Source organism: Lithobates pipiens, unplaced genomic scaffold, assembly GCF_037356315.1.
Source record: "Lithobates pipiens isolate NorthernLeopardFrog02 unplaced genomic scaffold, aLitPip1_a1.2 Scaffold_23, whole genome shotgun sequence".
In the NCBI taxonomy this organism is placed as follows: Eukaryota; Metazoa; Chordata; class Amphibia; order Anura; family Ranidae; genus Lithobates; species Lithobates pipiens.
In genome coordinates this window covers 274,077,308-274,094,447 of record NW_027507785.1, presented here as the reverse complement: position 1 = coordinate 274,094,447, position 17,140 = coordinate 274,077,308, and the positions used below count along the sequence as shown (strand labels likewise).

General features: G+C 43.8%; 1 protein-coding gene across 3 annotated transcripts in view; it reads right to left on the bottom strand.

Annotated features, from left to right (window-relative positions):
• Positions 1–17,140, bottom strand: part of TNR (tenascin R) — an 835,808-nt gene that overhangs the window by 222,073 nt on the left and 596,595 nt on the right. For all 3 annotated transcript variants that reach the window (XM_077453200.1, XM_077453202.1, XM_077453201.1), the window contains one exon: positions 10,540–10,815. In XM_077453200.1, coding sequence (XP_077309326.1) covers positions 10,540–10,815 — 276 coding nt within the window. The remainder of the gene's footprint in view (positions 1–10,539; positions 10,816–17,140) is intronic.

Below are 17,140 nucleotides of genomic sequence, written 5' to 3'. Positions count from 1 at the left end.
GCGGCTAATGTAATTTCTAGTAATTCATTGCTGGCTGAACTTAATATTATTAATTCTTCAGTTCCTGAGTCATGTTTGAAAGGAACATTTCTGTATGAAATCTAGCCATTGGGATACCACCTTTCTGCTCAGATTAAAGATAAGATATGGAAAGGGCAGTTTGTAGACATTTTGTCGTTAGTTGCCACTGCTAAATAATTTATTAATAGAACAGACAAAAAGTCTGAGTATAAGTCTGAGGAAGAGAGACTTATGCTTGTGGTGAGGTAATTTCAAAATTGGTTGCAGGTTTTTACTATTTATGCTAGAGTTTTATGGGGAAAACATCCTGAATACTGTATCGGTCTTTTCCAACACCATTTACCCTTCTTTAAAGTGGGGTAATAAGGATATTGGTCTATGGTTAAACTTAATTTTGGAGCAGAAAGAAAAAACATCCTCATCTGGGGTCCCTCGGCGGCTCCTCGCTGCATTAGATAACCCCCTAGGAGAAGCTCTCTCCCAAAGGGGATTACTTTGCGGGCGCGCTCCCAAGTCATTCGTTCAGTGTCCTTAGAAGCTGAATGTATGACTTTGCCCCGCTCCCCAGGTGCCCAGGTCATTGGATTTGATTGACAGCAGTGGGAGCCAATGGCTGTGCTTCTATCAATCTATCTAATCAAAGCCGGGGACTCCATGGAGAGAAGGATGGCGTGTCCCTGCCGAAGAAGATGAAGGGGCTCAGGTAAGTAAAATGGGGGGGCCAGGGGGCCGGTGACTGCCAGGTGTTTTTTCACCTTGATGCATAGGATGCATTAAGGTGAAAAAAACACAAGGGTTTACAACCCCTTTAATTCATTTATTATTACACCAATAAGTGTACCACGGCCAATTATTTGCCAAATTAAGTTGTCGAGTGTATTTAATGAATTAAGCGTTATTAATGAGGTATTCAGGAGGGGAGAGGTGCAGCCTACATTCCCCTGACATACAGTAACTAAGAATTCTACTGTGATATATTCTCTAAGAGGGTGGGTGTTCACAAAGAGAAGATTGTGTACAAATTATAAAGAGAGTGGTTATAAGGAACACAAAGAATAAAGGCTTCAGTAAAATTCTACTTATAAGAATGTTGGTTAGTAGACTGGCTTAATCAAAAAACAAATAATGCAAAGCACAGAAAAAATAAATTGTGTAAGAACAGTTGAAATAATAATAATATTATTATTATAATATAATCTTCATTATTATTATTAATAACATTATTATTTATAAGAAAAATATTATTATCAGCATCATCATCATCAACGTCATAAAACACCTCCTTCCATGGTTTGCTGACAACAGTTTCATAAGACAAGTGAGGAAAAATCTGCTACAGGCAGATATAAAATATGCAGCCTTCCCCAAAATCCTTTTTTGGTACAATGTTGTTCTAACAGAGCCCTGAATAGCAAGACAAATCTGACAGGGGTTCTAACACTTCCACTCCTCTAGAAACAAACAAAAAAAACTTTTTTGGATTGACATGCATTTTAAAGTTGACCCCCAGACTTCTCTTTAGTCTTGCACAGCTGTACAGACTCCTGCCATGTACTAAAATTGCTTACTCCGATCTCACTGCACATTGTAAGCTTCTAACGGTGTTTCTTAGATGCTGCAGCGGATAAGACATAACCTGCCACACTTCCTGGTTGAAGGACATCTAGCGTCATCTATTTCTCTTTTTCCTCAGCCTTACTGTCCTTGCCCCACTTCTTTCCTTCACTGGATTCCAATCACTCCTCCAGACTGGCATCACCTATTAAGGCATTTTGATATTTGCACAGCTCTTCCAAAGAGCCTGCCCACTGCTTGCATCAGGGCTGAGGGGTCTTGAGAGGAGTACGGAGACAGGGAGCTCTGATGTTTTTAGGAAGCTTCTACAGTATCCTCCCAGCCTCTCCCACCAGCCATAATCTGCCGACATAGAGAAGCCCAGAAACCCAGTGATGGCATATCTGGGTCTAAAATAAAGTATTTAATGAACGGCAAGGTTTATTTAAAGATTTCATTAGCATTTTTTTTCACGAGGGAGGAACTAAAGAAGCAGGGAAGGTAAAATATAAGCAGATTAAAATTAAATTTTAAGAGCAGAGTATCCACATTGCTTAGAAAAGCTGGTACCTAACATTTGAGTTATTGCAATAACTAAGCCTGCATTTAAATTGTAAAAGGGGCAAAAAGCTTTTGCTGCTTTTAAAATTAGGTATTAAAATTACCATAAGTCCCTCAAATTTAGTGTAATACCTCCAATGGGTATAAGGGTAGCTAATATATGGAGACTAATAGGGTTTTGTCCATGGGTATAAATTGTATGTATGTATAAATACACTATATTGTCAAAAGTATCGGGCCACCTTTAGACACACATGAACTTTAATGGCATCCCAGTCTTAGTCCGTAGGGTTCAATATTGAGTTGGCCCAAGCTTCGCAGCTATAACAGTTTCAACTCTTCTGGGAAGGCTGCCCACAAGGTTTAGGAGTGTGTCTATGGCAGTGTTTCTCAAATCCAGTCCTCAGGCTGGGTTCACACTGCTGCGGGGGGAGATCCGGATGTGATTCGCACCGCAAATCACATCCGATCTCCGTAGCGATGCGAGTTCAGCCATACAGATCGTATGGCTGAATTCGCAGCGCTCCCGCAGCAAACTCGCACAGGACCCTTTTTTTGGTCCGCAACAGAATCGGATCGCATGGGGGTTCACACCATGCGATCCGATTCCTGTGCGAGTCGGCAGATCGCACTGCGATATGCGGACGGATCTGGGGGTGTCATTAACATAACATTGACACTGCCAGCCGTCCGCATAGGGCAGTGTGAACTGCCGGCGGGAGTAATGCGATGCGGGAAAACGCCGCGGATTCGCGGCGTTCCCGCATCGCAGCGGTGTGAACCCGGCCTCAAGGTGCCCCAACAGGTCATGTTTTCAGGATTTCCCTCAGATGAAACAGCTGTGGTAATTACTAAGGCAGTGAAACTGATCAAATCACCTGTGAAAAATAATGAACAGCCTGACAACAAGACCTGTTGGGGCGCCTTGAGGACTGGAGTTGAAAATACTGGTCTATGGGAATGTTTGACCATTCTTCCAGAAGCGCATTTGTGAAGTCAGGCACTGATGTTGGACAAGACAGCCTGGCTCACAGTCTCTGCTCTAATTCATCCCAAATGTGTTCTATTGGGTAGAGGTCAGGACTCTGTGCAGGTCAGTCAATTTCCTCCACCCCAAACTCACTCATCCATGTCTTTATGGACCTTGCTTTGTGCACTGGTGCGCAGTCATGCTGGAACAGGAAAGGGACCATCCCCAAACTGTTCCCACAAAGTTGGGAGCATGAAATTGTCCACAATGTCTTGGTATGCTGATGCCTTAAGAGTTCCCTTCACTGGAACTAAGGTGCCAAGCCAAACCCCTGAAAAACAACCCCACACCATATTCCCCCTCCATCAAATGATTTGGACCAGTGCACAAAGCAAGGACCATAAAGACATGGATGAGCAAGTTTGGGGTGGAGGGACTTGACTGGCCTGACCTCAACCCAATAGAACACCTGTGGGATGAATTAAAACAGAGACTGAGAGCCAGGCCTTCTCGTCCAACATCAGTGCCTGACCTTTACAAATGTACTTCTGAAAGAATGGTCAAACATTCCCATAGATACACTCCTAAATATTGTGGACAGCCTTCCCAGAAGAATTGAAGCTGTTATAGTTCAAAGGGTGGGCCAACTCAATACTGAACCCTACGGACTAAGACTGGGATGCCAATAAATTTCATGTGCATGTAAAGGCCGGTGTCCAAATACTTTTGACAATATAGTGTATGTTTACAGTATGTGGTATATCAGTATATATATTGTATATACACTTAGCAATATTATAAACGCAACACTTTTGTATTTGCCCCTATTTATCATGAGCTGAACACAAAGATCTAAGACTTTTTCTATGTACACAAAAGGCCTATTTCTCTCAAATATTGTTCACAAATCTGTCTAAATCTGTGTTAGTGAGCACTTCTCCTTTGCCGAGATAATCCATCCACCTCACAGTTGTGGCATATCAAGATGCTGATTAGACAGCATGATTATTGCACAAGTGGGCCTTAGTCTGGGCACAAAAAAAGGCCACTCTAAAATGTGCAGTTTTATCACACAGCACAATGCCACAGGTGTTGCAAGTTTTGAGGGACCGTGCAATTGGCATGCTGACTGCAGGAATGTCCACCAGAGCTGTTGCCCTTGAATTGAATGTTCATTTCTCTACCATAAGCCATCCCGAAAGGCGTTTCAGAGAATTTGACAGTACATCCAACTGGCCTCACAACCGCAGACCACGTGTAACCACACCAGCCCAGGACCTCCACATCCAGCATCTTCACCTCCAAGATCGTCTGAGACCAGCCACCCAGATAGCTGCTGCAACAATCGGTTTGCATAATCAAAGAATTTCTGCACAAACTGTCAGAAACCGTCTCAGGGAAGTTCATCTGCATGCTTGTCGTCCTCACCGGGGTCTCGACCTGACTGCAGTTCATCGTCGTAACCGACTTGAGTGGGCAAATGCTCACATTTGATGGTGTCTGGCACTTTGGAGAGGTGTTCTCTTCACAGGTGAATCCCAGTTTTTACTGTACAGGGCAGATGGCAGACATTGTGTATGGCGTTGTGTGGGTGAATGGTTTTCTGATGTCAATGTTGTGGATCGAGTGGCCCACGATGGCAGTGGGGTTATGGTATTGGCAGGCGTATGTTATAGACAACGAACACAGGTGCATTTTATTGATGGCATTTTGAATGTACAGAGAACCTGTGAGGAGATCCTGAGGCCCATTGTTGTGCCATTGATCCACAACCATCACCTCATTTTGCAACATGATAATGCACGGCCCTATGTTGCAAGGATCTGTACACAATTCCTGGAAGCTGAAAACATCCCAGTTCTTGCAATCAGCGTTTACAAAGGGAGGTGCCCCAGGGATTGCCCGTACAATCCCTGGGGCACCTCCCTTTGCAAATTCTTCAGTTGGGATGTGGCATAGGTTTCCAGCTCTGATACTCACTGGTGGTTTCTCCTAATAATCTTTTTCTGGATCAGTGTTTACGACAACGTGTTACAGTATCCAGCAACTTCGCACAGCCATTGAAGAGGAATGGACCAACATTCCACAGGCCACAATCAACAACCTGATCAACTCTATGCGAAGGAGATGTGCTGCACTGTGTGAGGCAAATGGTGGTCACATCCGATACTGACTGGTTTTCGAACCCACTCGACCCCCCTCCCCCAATACAGTGAAACTTCACATTTTAGAGTGCCCCTTTATTGTGGCCAACCTAAGGCACACCTGTGCAATAATCATGCTGTCTAATCAGTATCTTGATATGCCACACCTGTGAGGTGGATGGATTATCTCTGCAAATGAGAAGTGCTCACTAATGCCGCGTACACCCCACCGGACTTTCCGGCAAACTAGGTCTGGCGGTCTTCCCGGTCCATTCACAAGTGCGTTTGTTTTGAACGTGGTGACGTAAACGGAACCAAAAAAAAGAAAGTTCAATAGCCAGTAGCCAATAGCTGCCCTTGCTTGGTATTTGGTCCATCAGACCAGCACACAGACGGATGGTTTTCAAGATCTTTAGTCCGTCGGATAGATTTGAAACATGTTCTATTTCTAGGCCCGCCGGATTTCATTCCCGTAAAACGAACGGGTTAGCCCACACACGATTGGATTGTCTGACGGACTAATCCCTTTGGACCTAGCCTGCCGGAAAGTCTGGTCATGTGTAGGTGGCATAACACAGATTTAGACAGATTTGTGAACAATATTTGGGAGAAATAGGCCTTTTTTGTACATAGAAAAAGTCTTCGATCTTTACGTTCAGCTCATGATAAATAGGGGCAAACACAAACGTTTTGCGTTTATAATTTTGCTCAGTGTATTATATTATATATACAGTATATATACTGTATAATATGTATCATATGTACAGGTATGTATTCATACTGTATGTGTATTTACATGTGTAAATGTATTTCTCTCTGCTTTTTGTTTTATTTACTCTTAATTTCTTTTTCTCTTAATTGGTGTCATAAGAGGTAGGGATGCTCCCCCTGTAAAGCTTTATCTCTCCGAGAGCCCAAAAGTAATGAGATGAGCATTGCTGCTCTATGAGCTCCCCTTTCCCTGCCAAAAACGTCTGCTCTCTGGCAGTAAAATAAAACATCAGGGGTCTAAATAGTCTAAACAGACCAGAGATCAGAGCCTCCGTCTGTTCTCTCCACGGCTGACACTGATTGCAGACCTGGACAGGCTCAGCACCAAGAATTTCTGTCCACAATGTCCCAATGGTCCCACCATGAATGAGAGCACTGGGACCGCTACTTTACACAGCAATGAGGATGCCACTAGCAGATGTCAGATCACATCTATGTTTCCAGCACGGATGTCGCTTGAGCAGCAGGGATGAGATTGTATGAAGTCACTTGTAATTTAACTAACTTGTCGGGATAGTGATTTTATATTGTTAATTCAAGTAAATCAAACAATACCTTAAAGCCAAATTCCAGCCAATTCTCTATTTGTGTTTTTAGGGAATTTTAAAGTCGCTGTCAGGTTTTACTGATGTCAGTGGGATGGATTTACTTTAAGCAGAGCTTTAAATAAAATGTAAATACTGTAGCTGCTGACTTTTTAATATGACACTTACCAGTCCATGAATCCAGCGGTATCTTCACCTAAGATGATTTTTCAATCAGCTCTCAGGTGCTGCCGCCGCATGAAGATGTGCGGCTTCACAGCCAGTACTCCACTGCGCATGCACGAAGTGTGCTACACTTTGTGAATGGCCCAGTGGCTGGGGGAGGTGGAGGGGGAATGAGGTGAACTGAAGTGGCAGTGGGTACCTGTCAAAACCAGATAACCGCCCCCCCCCCTTCGGAAGGTGCCAAATGTGGCAGCGGGGGGGATGGGGGGCAAACAAGCGGACCTTTCCCCTTTTGGGTGGAGCTCCGCTTTAAGTGCAAATAGACAGTTCACTTTGCAAGGTAAGCTCCACTTTTCAAGGAAATGTTTCCCCACAGTGAACAGAATAAGAGGATGTCATCATCCAATCACGACAAGGACATTTTCATTTTTTTTTCTTGCATGTGATTGGTTATTCTTTGCATTCATTCACCAAGCTCTGATGCAAATTGCCTTGCAAAGTCAACACCTTGTTTGCTTTTAGTAAATCAACCTCTGTATGCCCATTTGAGGGTCTACCCTGCACTTCCTGACCTGATGGTACCCTATCATACATTGATCTTGTGGGGTTGATTAATTCAAAGCAAATAGGCTGAAGTTGCCCCAGAGCTCAGTGAATGCAACGAAATTTCACCTTGCAATGAATACCCAATCATGTACAAGGAAAATAAAAAATAAAGCATTTTTGATTACACGTGATTGGATGGAAGTCAGCAGAGCTTCACCTTATTCACTAAGCTCTGAGGAAAATTCCCTTGCAAAGTGAACAGTCCATTTAAATCAACCCCAATGCCCCAATGACAAAGCAAATGAAAAGAAATCTCTTCAAAGGGTGTCACAGACAACAATCAGAGCCGGGGTTGTAAAGCTGGCCATAGATGGGTCTTTTATTTATTAAAAAATGAAGGGATTACCAAATCCACACAAGCGGAGTGATGCATTGTGTTCTGACTGCAGGACCTGATCAGCTGCCACCACTGATCGATAAAAGTTCCTTATCAGCACATTTTACACCTTTAGATTGTCTTCTGTCATACAGGGACAGCCACCCACTTATTGAATTTCCACCAGTCCTTGCAGATCTGGAAGAAATTTGATCAGTGTATGGCCAACTTAGCTCTTCCCCATTCTACTAATAAAGGCGTTTTTTTTTTGCGGTTGTGTCTCCAATGGAAATGTCTTTCCCATAGGTGCACACAGCCTAAGCCCTTGTACACACGGTCGGAGATTCCATCGGAATGTGTCCGATCGGAGCATTTTGTTGGATATTCCGACTGTGTGTGGTATGCATCGGACTGTTTCCGTCGGAATATCCGTCGGACCAAATTTTCCAACTTCCCGGAAATATTTTCCGACAAACTGCTCCGTTCGGACATACTCCGATCATGTGTAGAGAATTCCGATCGGACAAAGTGCCACGCATGCTCAGATCAAATTCCTACATCAAAGCTATTGGCTGCTAGCCTGAACGTAGTCCCATCGTACGTCATCACTTTCTGTATGATCGGATTTTCCGACAATTTTGTCTGACTGTGTGTATGCAACAGTTTCGGACAAGATCCGTCGGACAAAATCCGACGGACAAAATCCGACGGATTTGGTTGTCGGAATCTCCGGCCATGTGTACAAGGGCTAATGCATTAAGGTGTGCACACATATGTGTGTGTGCATGTGTATATATACTGACAGTGTCAGAAGTGCAGTGGATGGTGTCAAATATTTTTAATGTTTATTATTTAATTTTTTATTATTTAAAAAAAATAAATTCAAATATTTTTAGGACCCCCATCAGGGGGCTTTGTTGAAACATAAGGGGTTTAAAAAGGGAATCTGCACCACACAGGGTGATTAGGGTGTGCCAAGGCACACCTGGCACACCCTGTGCGCACACCTATGGTCTTTCCCCAATAGTGCTAGGACAGGAAGTAAAGGGAGATCCCCCAGTAGTAAAACCTGGCCTACCCTTCTCCATTCTGTGTAAAACTAAATAAAAAAAGTTTTGTTCAGCATTGCAATTTTAATAGCAAGTCATCTACAGCTGATCTTTCATTTTTGGCAGATATAGTCACCTCCTGGCCTCTTATACTGTGTATCTCTCAGAAACTCTATTGGTAAGATTTCTCTGCTACAGTTCTTTACTGTTATGTTAAATCAAAGAACAAATGGAAAATTTAGAGGAGATATCCTCACAGTAAGTGGCTGAACCTGGGAATTCAAGTACAGACAATTGTTTGATAAGTGCCCGGTAGATCTGAGACTTACTATCCAACATCCACCCAAAAGCTTATAATAATTCTAGCAAGGATTGCAAGTTTAAAACTATACTCTAGACAGGTATAAAAGACACAAATTACATTCTGTAGCCATTAATTAAATGTATTTTTATATGCAAGCAGTGCATTGGCAGGTACAGTTAGCTTGCCTGCCACTAGACGTCTCTGTTGCTACTGTTGTTTGGCAAGGAAAAAGTTGTAATCAGGTGTTAGCTCCACTTTTACAGTTGGTGTCCACATGAATGCCAGTGTCTGAGGGGACCCTAGAGAGCCGATATTATGGAAACAGGACACCCCACAGCTGCTAAAATGTAGTCCTACACAGAGCTGAACTAAAGGGCCCTTTGCAGGTCTAAATTCCCAGGCAAGAAGGTATAGATCATGGGAGGATTAGCTGTAGTTGTCCTGTCCCCCCCTGGCCTTCTTCTGCAAGTCCTGCAGTGGGGGTACGCAAGTCATTAGGAGCCTGGACAGAGTCCTCATTTGGGAGTAATGGTGGAGGCCTGAGAATGTTTTTGCCATCTGAGAGTATGTCCGGCTGGGCAAGGCAAAGGTATATCAGGAAGAGACTGATATATTCATGAAAGCACCTTGCCCCCTTGACCCTCTGCATGTCTTGTGATGGAATCCTATGGGCTGGGGGCTAAGTATACAGGGGAAAGGAATCCCAACTCCGTGGTGCTCCCAATGAGAACAATGGAGAAGAGGGAATGTGGCTTAACTAAAAGATGTGTACTTGTGCTCTGCACTGAAGTGACTCTACAGTATGTTCTAGTACCTTGCAAAGGTTGTTCCACGCCGAAGATTCTGATGTCAATTGTGATATGTCAGGTAAGTTATGTGAAGTTGCAGTAAAGTGATGGAAATGCATTTGTGTGTGGACATTCCTTTTATTCTTATATATTAAGGCTTTTGGTTGGGGATGTTGTGAGAGGGCCTCTGAACGGGCCCTCAATAACAGGTAGGTGATTGTCCTATCTAAGAAGAAGCAGGGCAGGGACTCTATCATGTGGTGCCAATATCTGCCCAATCGCATGTCCCCTTTACAAGTGTAAGTACCTGTTTTTAAGGTGCTCTCAGCCTCGTGCTGGGGAGTGAAAGGAAGAAGCAGTACAATGAGCCAATTCGTTTATGTGCTGACGAGCAGCAGGCTGATATAAAGAGAAATCAGTGTAGCAGGGAGATGAGCTCATCACTATATGCTCATCACTATACTGTTTTTCCTTTCACTGTCCAGTCACAGGCTGTGAAAAAGTCCAGGATTTCCCGGGTTTAGAGGAAGTGGGTTGAATGATGCTGCCCATCAGACTAAGGACATCTAGGGGCAGAAAAAAAGTACTGCAGGGGAAATCTCTGAATTAAGGGTGAATATAGGCCACACATTTTTAGTTGATAATTTTTTGCATGAGTTCTGCTTTAAAGGATTCAGCAAGCTCTGAATTTACACAACAGCTTTCACAACGCACAGATAATACATTGCTGATTATAGACACTCACGAGTGGACATAGTGATGCTGGCAGGTTCGCTGGTGATGTCGCTGATGACGGAGCAGACGCTGATATTGTAGGTTGTTCCAGGCTCCAGTTCTCTGATGGTGACAGCACTCCAGTCTCCAGGTACCCTTTGCTGTAATCTCTGCTGATTTCCCCACTCTACTGGTACTGCAGGCTGGTATGAAATGACATACTCTGCCACAGCCGAGGTTCCTTCCCATGCCAGGTCAATCCAGTGATCACCGACAGCTGTCACTGTGAAATCCACAGGTGGGGCAACTAGAGAGAATAAATAATAATAAAATGGTTGAAGTTTAAACTGTAGTTTGCATGTCACATATATTCTAGTTTATGCAAGATGACACATGCATGATTATATTAACAGTAACAGTTTTAATGGAACACACATTGAACTGTGCTGGCTACAGCATAACATACAGCGGGGATATGGAATTAGTGGACATCCAGCTGTTGCAAAACTACAAGTCCCATGAGGCATAGCACGACTCTGACAGCCACAAGCATGACACCCAGAGGCAGAGGCATGATGGGACGTGTAGTTTTGCAACAGCTGGAGGTCCGCTAATTGCAGATTCCTGACCTACAGTAATATTAAACCCTCCTGTTCTCTTAGTGCTGTTGCCTTGAACTTTTAACAGTGATCAGTGCAGTCTGCAGCCAGTCTGTTAGCTTGGAAAGGGGAGTGGGATTAGGAGGGAAGAGCATGGGAGTGCCTTCTCATCCTAGGTTACTGTGCTATGTGCTTCTAGTGATACACACAGTGTAGGGCATCCATTCTCAAACCAGGGCTCTGTGGTACCCTTGGATCCCTCCAAAAGGTTGCTATAGCTGTTTGATCTTCCATTTGATGGTGACTACAAAGTTCTGGAACCAATACCACTTGAAAAAGCCAGAAGTATGGCACCAATAATATTTTTTAGCTCCAGCAGCATCCTTTATCATTGATTCTCAGGAATGGCCTTGTGTCTTGGAAGAATCTAGGAGCTGTATTCAGAACTCCTCTTTTCTCCCCAATGCAAGGTGAGCTCATTCTCTTAATAATTTCCACCTAGAGAAGCCATTCTTAACCAGGGTTGCATGGTACCCTAAGGTTCCTCTAGTTGTTCAGTATTCCTTGAGCTGTGGCTGATTGACTTCCCATTTGATGTTCTTAGGCTGGCCATAGATGGAGCAAATTTATTTTCTGCAAACACGGACTGTGTTGACAGGGGAATGCCTCCCGAGCCATTGTGTTCTCCTGGCAGGAGGGCGGGGGAAGCCACCCCCACTGGGAGAACACAGTTATTACTGCTAGCGGTTACAACAGCTACTGGTGCTAATATGACAGGCTGGCTAATATGATGCAAAAATGGTAGGCAACTTGGTTGATCAACTTGATACATTTAGCCTGCCCATAGATAGTTCGAATCTCGGCCAGTTCCGAAAGCGCCAGTGGCATGACACTAATGATCTTTTTTAGTTGTCTGTAAAGGGGAATTTTGACCTCTACTATAAGGGAACATTTTTAGCTTTAGCTTTAGCAGGGGCTTCCTGACCTCTGAAAATGATGGTCCCTATAGAGAAAAATAGTTGGGAAAGGCTGGTGTAGGGAGACACAGCTCTAGTCCCTGTATGCAAGGGTGATTTCATAAAATGCTACAAGTGAAAGGACCCACCATGAAAGAGTGGGCAGCAGTGATGGCATCAGCTTAAACAGGAATAAGGATTAAAAGATAACGAAGCTGTATACCCAGTAAGTGATTAAAGTGGTTGTAAACCCTTACAATCCACTTTTTTGCTACAGGTAAGCCTATAATAAGGCTTACCTGTAGCTACACCGGATATCTCCCAAACCTACACGGTTTAGGAGATATGCCCTGTATTATCATGTGCCGATGTCATTGGCACATGCACACTGAAGCAATGGCATGTACGTGCTGTTTGCTTCAGTGAGTGTGCCATTACCGGCGGCTCCCACGCGCATGCACGGGAGTGACATCATCACAGCTCCGGCCAATCACAGCGCCGGAGCAGCGATACCTGGAAGTAACTCCAGGGAGAAATGTCACCGGCCAGTGCTATGTATGGGCACCACAGCAGGGGCTTCGATCTCAGGTGAGTATTACATAGTGAGCAGCTCAAGTCCTGCGGGAACGCATGGGAATGGAGTTCCTGTACTTTTTCCACAACAGGAACTCAGTTCCCGTTAGCAGCCATGTCCTGCAAGACTTTGAAGTATGCGAGCTGTGTGGCAGGTGCTAAACCAGCAGCCGCCGACAGAGCTCGCAATAGTAAGTGCTGCACACCTGACCATTCAGGCATTGCCATTAGGGGGCCCCATGACAGCTTCCGCTTCGATCTACCTGTCAATCACAGCTAGCTGATGGGTAGATCAGGTCCCTGCTGCTAAGAGATTGTATTTAGTCCTCCTGATTTTCTGTCTCCTCATCCCCCCCCCCCCCAGTCTCCTGCATACTTGCTCTGTGTGTCCCACTGAATCCCCCCCTCCTCTATCTTCAGTGCCATATGATGAGAGAACCCAGAGGAGGAGCACAGCTATTCTGCTCACAGGACATGCAGGGAGAGAGGTGAGCTGAGGGAGGAACATCAGTTTGGGGTGGTAAGCTGAGCACAATACCTGGCAAAGTTTAATGCCAGGAGGGAAGTTTATGTGGAAATATGTGAAGGGTTGGAATAGCAGCAAGTGTGTGTTGAAGCCCTGCAGAGTTTGCAGCCCCCCAAGCTAACATACATCTCCTAAGTAGGAACACATCACTATCTCCCCAAGCATTCTGTCCAGATAATGTGCACTTAATTTATGACCTTTCCGTTTAACCCTGTGTTATCCAAACTCTGTTCAATGAAAAGTGTAAACTACATAAACACTCTATATACAAAATAAAATTCCCAAATAAAGATCAGAACATGATGTTCACAAATGCATGGAAGCACAATTGATTGAATGCTGATTATTCAGAGAATTACCGTATTTATGTTTATTGAGGATTTTTTTTTTTTTTTTATGTACTAACAGTTAAGCTTCATGCACATGATACAAAAATTGGATGAAAAATACCACTTTTGAAGCGTTTGTGCATATGAGCGTATCATTTTTATTTATTTTTTGGTGGGGGAGTGGATCTTGGCTGGGAGTTCCCACACTTTTTTCTCCAGGACTTGACCCCTGAGTGAGCTAGTATGCTGTGCATACAAGCTCATTATGCCTTTGTCTTGCAGGTCCTTTTTTTTTCATGTGGGCTTACAACCACTTTAAATCACTTTAAACGGAGGGTTTAATATCACTTTGTTCATAAAAAAAGAAAAGACAAACAAAACTGGAACAGAAGTGGAGTTGTGCCCATTAAAAAAATCTAAATCCATCTCTCCTTTAATCAAGGAGTCTGTTGTAGCCCAAAACTATCAATGAGTTTACATAAATGATACTGATATTTTCAAATACAGTCCTCAAGAATCTCCAAAGCTTACCTTGTGACTGTAAAAATGAAACATGTAAACTATGTTGGCATTTACCATCCATTCCATGCCAATTCATATTTTCATAATACAGTAAAACCTTGGATTGTGAGCATAATTCGTTCAAGAAACATGCTTGTAATCCAAAGCACTTGTATATCAAAGCAAAGAAATAAGGGAAACTCAAATGGTTCCTTCCACAACCATTTATTCATAAGTCCTTCAGTTTAACCCCCCTAGCGGTAATCCTGAGTCTGGCTCAGGTTAGGAATTTACTGATAGGAGCGGTAACCCCAAGCCAGACTCGGGATGGCTTCGCTCAATGCAAGGGAGGACACAGGGGAAAGTTACTTACCTTGTCCCCTGGATCCAGCGATGTCCTCCGCGCTGTGTGATCGAGCTGTCCTCCGCTCGATTCACAGTGCCAAATGCCGCTGAGCTCCGTTCCCTGCGGCGTTACGGCACACGGGAGCGGAGAACGGCGGCAAATTCAAAAAAGTAAAAGTACACAAAACGCACACAGCACTGTAATCTTACAGATTACAGTGCTGTATTAAAAAATTAGACACCCCCTTTGTCCCTAGTGGTCTGTGCAGTGCCCTGCATGCACTTTTATATTATAAATACTGTTTTTTCTGCCTGGAATTTGGAGATTGTCCATAGCAACCAAAAAGTGTAAATTTTTCAGTGTTTTAGGATTTAATTACATTATTGAATAATTTTTATTATTCTTTATTATATTATAAACTTTATCATACCCGGGATGTCTGCTAGACTCTGGTTTGAACAGATTTAAGAGCGTTATTCCTAAGAATTACAGGACTACAAAATAAAAGCCAGATTTCTATGCAAAATAATTGTACCGCTTTCAGCACCTAATTCCAGACTGAATCATACCGCCCGGGAGGTTAAAGCCTATATAAAAAGATTATAGCAATGTGATAGGTTGTGTAACCATAAAATATTCATCCACATGTAGCGCCCACCACCTTTAGGTGGGTGCTAATAGGGAAGAGTTAGGTGAAATTGCCAGGGCCTTACCCTGTTTGTTTAGGCCTAGTGGTTTAATTTGGTTTGGGAGGAGTAGTAGAATAGAGGGGGGTGTGACCACCTGTACTCTGCCCTGGGAAACCCTCCCTTGCTTTGCCTAAGAATGTTCTGGAAAGAAGGCAGGTCAGGGACTGGAGTGCAGGCAGTGTATATGGCCCTGGCCCAATCATTAATTTGTATGGGCAGGGGCGGGACTGATATATATATTCTGAGGTCACATGCTTTCTGGGGAGTATGGGAAGAAACTGAGTCCAGTGAAAGAATCAAAAATGTAACTCCAAGGAGCAGGCTCGAAAGCCTGGGGTTTCAGAGGCCCCAGTGCTGGAGAGCAGGAACCTAACCTGAAGGTCTGGGGTTTCAGAGGCCCCAGTGCTGGAGAGCAGGAGAGCAGGAACCTAACCTGAAGGTCTGGGGTTTCAGAGGCCCCAGTGCCAGATGGTTCACACACATCAACTTGCCCGAGAAACCCTGGGGAATAAACCAGGCATCCCGGCTGGGATGGTCCTATTTTCAAGAAACGGGAAGTAGCTGTAAAGAGTAGACCAGGGTATCATCTGGACTTTCCTGAACTGGCCTGGGGAGGATTGTAGGAGGCAAGATGGGCAGGTGAGGCCTGGGACCTCCAGCATACAATTACCAAGGTGCTTTTCAGAGGGGCACTGGTCAGTTCGTTAAGGGAAAGGGATCTAAATGCTCTCAAACCAAGTTATTCTCAAACCAAGGTTTTACTATATCTCTTTTCTTTTAATGAAAGGATGCCCAAGGTCATGCAGCGCTGTTTTTATTAAAGTGGTTGTAAAGGCTGAAGATTTTTTACCTTTATGTGTGCTTCCCCCCCCCCCACAGCCCCCCTAATACTCACCTGAACCCCCTCTCAATCCAGTGATTTGCATGGGAGCCTCAGCTATCCTGTGTCTCTCTCTCTCTTCATTGGCTGAGACAATCACGGTCATTAAGTTAATAAGGGGAGAGCGGGCGGTGGGGGCGAGCCGCAGCAGTATGTGTCTTATGGATGCATAGAGCGGGGCTCGGGAGCCAGCACATACCAGTCTTGCTATGGGGACACTGGTTAAGAGGGAGGAGCCAAGAGTGCTGGCGGGGGATCCAGGAAGTAGAGGATTGGAGCTGTTCTGTGCAAAACCATTGAACCATTAAAAAAAAATAAAAAAAATAACCTTTAATATTACTTTAAAGAACTAACTCTGCTACTGCCATTTAGCAGAAGGAATCTATCAAGACTCCTGAGTACTTCTAAACCCATTGATGCTATACAGGAGTAGTCCACAACATATGGTAACATCTCTTTCTTGCTTGAGGATACCAGTGCCATGATGCTGTTACATAAAATGGCATATGCGGCTTCTCTCTGGTTGTGCATTTTCCATTTTCCAGACAAATATATCTTATCCAAAGCGCCGCACATAGTTTTTTACTAGCATTACATCATCTTTTATTAGATGGGCAAACAGACTTTTCACTTTGCAAAGGGATTTTCCCCAGAGCCCCTAGTGGATGATGTGAAGCTTTGTTGACGTCTATCATCCAATCATGTGCAAGAAAAAAATGCTGTTTTTCTACGTTTTCTTGCTTGTGACTGGGTATTCTTTACAAAGTGATTTTTCACCACATTCACAAAGAAAAATTAGCTTGCACAGTGCAATGTCCCTTGCAAAGTGAGCAGCCTATTTGTCTTTATTAGGTCAACCCCCAATGATTGTACAAAAATTGGGCAGAGACCAGAAAAGCCAACTGCACAGAGTTGCACCGTTACCGTGTACCTACAGATGCTTTACTCATAATTACTGACATTTTAACTTCTTTTTACTGAATTATAATGAATTTCATGAATGGATTAAAGGAAGTCAGGGGATGCAGAGTTTTTTTAAAAGCTGGCTTCTTGCAAAACAGAGAAGGAGTTCTGGACAGGTTAGACAGAGGATCCCTGGCATCATCAATCTCCCAAGATGCATCTTGAAGGTAGTTAGATGACTACACTGCCTGTGTCCGGGAAGTGCTGAGGATCCATTTCATTTTAAGAATGTAAGATTTTTTTGCACATCTGGCTGTGTTTTGGAGCCCC